We start from the raw sequence: 3,440 nt of genomic DNA on the forward strand, positions 1-3,440 counted from the left end.
CAATCACCTTATCCGATGGTAAAGTTATGTTCTATTCTGCAAATTCTGAAGAACATAATCAAAATTCAGAGAAGGTTATGGATCCTAAGGAGACTGTTCTTGTTGATGGTCTTCCTCCGGTTACCAAAACCCCAAAAAGTGTAACGTTTTTGGAGGCATCTTTAAATTCTGAACCCCTTTCTGATACTCCTGCAATAGCCTGACTAGATGCTGATCCCTCTCTACCTCCATATGACCCTAAAACCAATTACCTTTCTTGGCATACAACATTATCATCAATGGCGGTTTCTTCTAATAACAAGTCTCCTTCTCCACTCTCTATAAGATCCTTTCCACCTCATCCAAGAACCTTCGAAAACAACAATTCTACACCCAGAAGAAGCTTCAACGACAACCTTTTTTCGCGGCCTTCGGTTCTTGCAACCCACAGAGGATTCAACCCTGTTACTCCTGCTAATATCCATGCTGGTAATTTCCGTTTTCCCGTTGTTTTACTCAATTTTCTTGATTTGAAATGTCAAAATTTTTTTGCAAGATTTCTTGATTTACTTTGTTATTTTCTTGTTTTTTGGCAGATTCGACAAGAATGGTCTCTAATTCTGGGAAAGGAGAGTTCGGTTCTTCTTCTTTGTCATGGGGTTTTGATGAGAAGGAGAATGAATCCAAAGAGGCGAAACTGAAATCACCGGCAAAGGGTTCCAAGAATTTCATTTCTATGACGATTTTAGCTTCTTCCAAGATTGCTCAATCCCCGAAAAAGAAAATCTTGGTGGAAGGAAATGATCCTGTAAGGACTTCAATCACCTTATCCGACGGTAAAGCTACGTTCTATTCTGCAAATTTTGAAGAACATAATCAAAATTCAGAGAAGGTTATAGAGCCTAAGGAGACTGTTCCTGTTGATGGTCTTCCTCCGATTACCAAAACCCCAAAAATAGTAACATTTTTGAAGGCATTTTTAAATTTTGAATCCCTTTATGATACTCCTGCAATAGCCTGACTAGATGCTGATCCCTCTCTACCTTCATATGACCCTAAAACCAATTACCTTTCTTGGTATACAACATTATCATCAATGGCGGTTTCTTCTAATAACAAGTCCCCTTTCCACTCTCTATAAGATCCTTTCCACCTCATCCAAGAACCTCTGAAAACAACAATTCTACACCCAGAAAAAGCTTCAATGGCAACCCTTTTTCACGGCCTTCGGTTCTTGCAACCCACAGAGGATTCAACCCTGTTACTCCTGCTAATAGCCATGCTAATAATTTCCATTTTCCTGTTATTTTACTCAATTTTCTTGATTTGAAATGTCAAAAATTTGTTGCAAGATTTCTTGATTTACTTTGTTGTTTTCTTGTTTTTTTTGCAGATTCGACAAGAATGATGTCTAATTCTGGGTTCTTCTTCTTTGTCATGGGGTTTTGATGAGAAGGAGAATGAATCCAAAGCAGCAAAACTGAAATCACCGGTAAAGGGTTCCAAGAATTTCTTGTCTCTGACGATTTCAGCTTCTTCCAAGATTGCTCAATCCCCGAAAAAGAAAATCTTGGTGGAAATAAATGATCCTGTAAGGACTTCAATCACCTTATCCGACGGTAAAGCTACGTTCTTTTCTACAAATTCTGAAGAACATAATCAAAATTCTGAGAAGGTTATGGATCCTAAGGAGACTATTCCTGTTGATGGTTTTCCTTCGGTTACCAAAACCCTAAAAAGGGTAATGTTTTCGGAGGTATCTTTAAATTCGGAATCCCTTTCTGATATTGTAGCAATGGATTCTGACATTTGCAATGATGAACCATTGGTCTCTCCTGCAATAGCCTCACTAGATGTCGCCTAAAACCAATTACCTTTCTCCAAGAAAACCCAAGCTAGATGACTGCTACTTGTTTGAGTTACTGTTTGAGAACCTTTCAAACACAGATAGCAGAGAAAGTTCTCTAATTGAAGATTTATTGGAAGAGTCTGATGGTTATTCTTTAGAAGAGGCGTTCACTGAAGCAACGGTTGATCAAGAAGAGGAACCTGCAATGCCTATTGCTAAGCAAATTAATGAACCTGCACTACCTGTTGTTGAGGATATATCTGAGGCAAAAATAAAATCAAAAGCAAGATCTTCAACAATATTGAGGTTTTTATCTCTGATGTTGGTACTTATGATTGCTTTCTTATCATTCTCAGTAACTGATTCTCCTATACTTGCTACCCCTGCGTCTATTATAGACTTAAGATTCTCTAATATTAGTATTCCATCACCTATTTCGGTCTTGGCTTTTCCAGTCTTAGCTAAGGCTAATAGTTACTTTAAGCAATTCTCGGGTGAAGTGGTTTCTTATTTCTCAAAGTTTATTAATGACCTTGGTAGAATAGATGATGTGCATCCCCGATTAAATTCATGAACTTGACTGCTCTAGAAGAGAGTAGTAATATATATCATGGATATTTGAAAGGCAGTACTAGTAGTGAGGAATTGGATAAAAAGTTTGAACTAATTGAGTTAGAAGAGGATGAAGAATCTGAAACCGAGCCAGATGAGGAAGAATTTCAAATGGATGTTGATTTAGATGACGGTGGGGAAGTTAAAATTGAAGGAGTGGATGTGTTGGAGATTGAAGAAGCTTCCGCAATTCAATTAGCTGAGGTAAATGGGGCTGATAGCTTAGAAAAAGATGTAGAACAAGGAAAGCATGATTTGGTGAAGACTAGAAAAGTTTCTGTTGTCCCAGCTGAGGGGAATGAATCTGATAGTTCAGAAAGGGATTTGGACCAAGGGCTTACAACTTCTAATGTTGAGGTTGAGTTGGCTGAATCCCAATCTTTCATTGCTGATAATGAACTTGAGTCGATGATTGACAATCCTAAAAGCATAGTGAAAGAAATTTCTGCTGTTGAAGAAGCCCAACCTTTGGAAATGATGGAGTCTCCAATAAGACATGATGAAGATAATGTTGGTGCATATCAGATCCTGGGAATTTCCTCACTTGTACTGAGTTTGTTTGCTGGTACAGTTCTCTATGTGAATAGAAGAAGTGATAAGACTTTGCATCCAGTAGCAGTCTCACATAAGAAATTTGCCACACACTATGTTGTCAAAGAGAAACATTTCTCTCAAAATTGGCCAACAGAGGTCGATGTCGCAGGAGCATCTTGTCTGTCTGAGATGAGCATCTTTCAAATAAGTTCATCTCATAGCAAGAAATAGCCCAAATCAGAGGATGATGTCGCATGAGCGTCTTGTCCGTCTGAGATGATTCCTTGGCTACATCTGAGTTCTCAATGGGTTCACCTTCATATGGAAGTTTCACTACATATGAGAGAATTCCTGCCAAGCATGTGAGTGTATTTAACTTGGTATATTCTATCTTCTCTGAACATAAACAATCCTTTTTAAATAGCCAAATCTATTCTCTTACTTATATATTTTCCTTGTGAAATTT

The 3,440-nt window shown here is 38.0% G+C and overlaps 1 protein-coding gene across 1 annotated transcript; it reads left to right on the forward strand.

Annotated features, from left to right (window-relative positions):
- Nucleotides 1-278: 278 nt before the first annotated feature.
- On the forward strand, nucleotides 279-2,402 carry LOC124890649. Its single transcript, XM_047402439.1, has 4 exons — nucleotides 279-468; nucleotides 576-952; nucleotides 1,436-1,807; nucleotides 1,911-2,402. The coding sequence occupies exons 1-4, from the start codon at nucleotides 279-281 to the stop codon at nucleotides 2,400-2,402; spliced, it is 1,431 nt and encodes a 476-aa protein (XP_047258395.1).
- Nucleotides 2,403-3,440: the final 1,038 nt, after the last annotated feature.

Source organism: Capsicum annuum, unplaced genomic scaffold, assembly GCF_002878395.1.
Source record: "Capsicum annuum cultivar UCD-10X-F1 unplaced genomic scaffold, UCD10Xv1.1 ctg21503, whole genome shotgun sequence".
Classification (NCBI taxonomy): Eukaryota; Viridiplantae; Streptophyta; class Magnoliopsida; order Solanales; family Solanaceae; genus Capsicum; species Capsicum annuum.

Coding starts and splice junctions, on each gene's coding strand:
- LOC124890649 (XM_047402439.1), top strand. CDS start 279: ATGGCGGTTTCTTCTAATAACAAGTCTCCTTCTCCACTCTCTATAAGA. Junction 469..575: donor TCCTGCTAATATCCATGCTG/GTAATTTCCGTT, acceptor GTTTTTTGGCAG/ATTCGACAAGAATGGTCTCT. Junction 1,808..1,910: donor TTTGCAATGATGAACCATTG/GTCTCTCCTGCA, acceptor TTACTGTTTGAG/AACCTTTCAAACACAGATAG.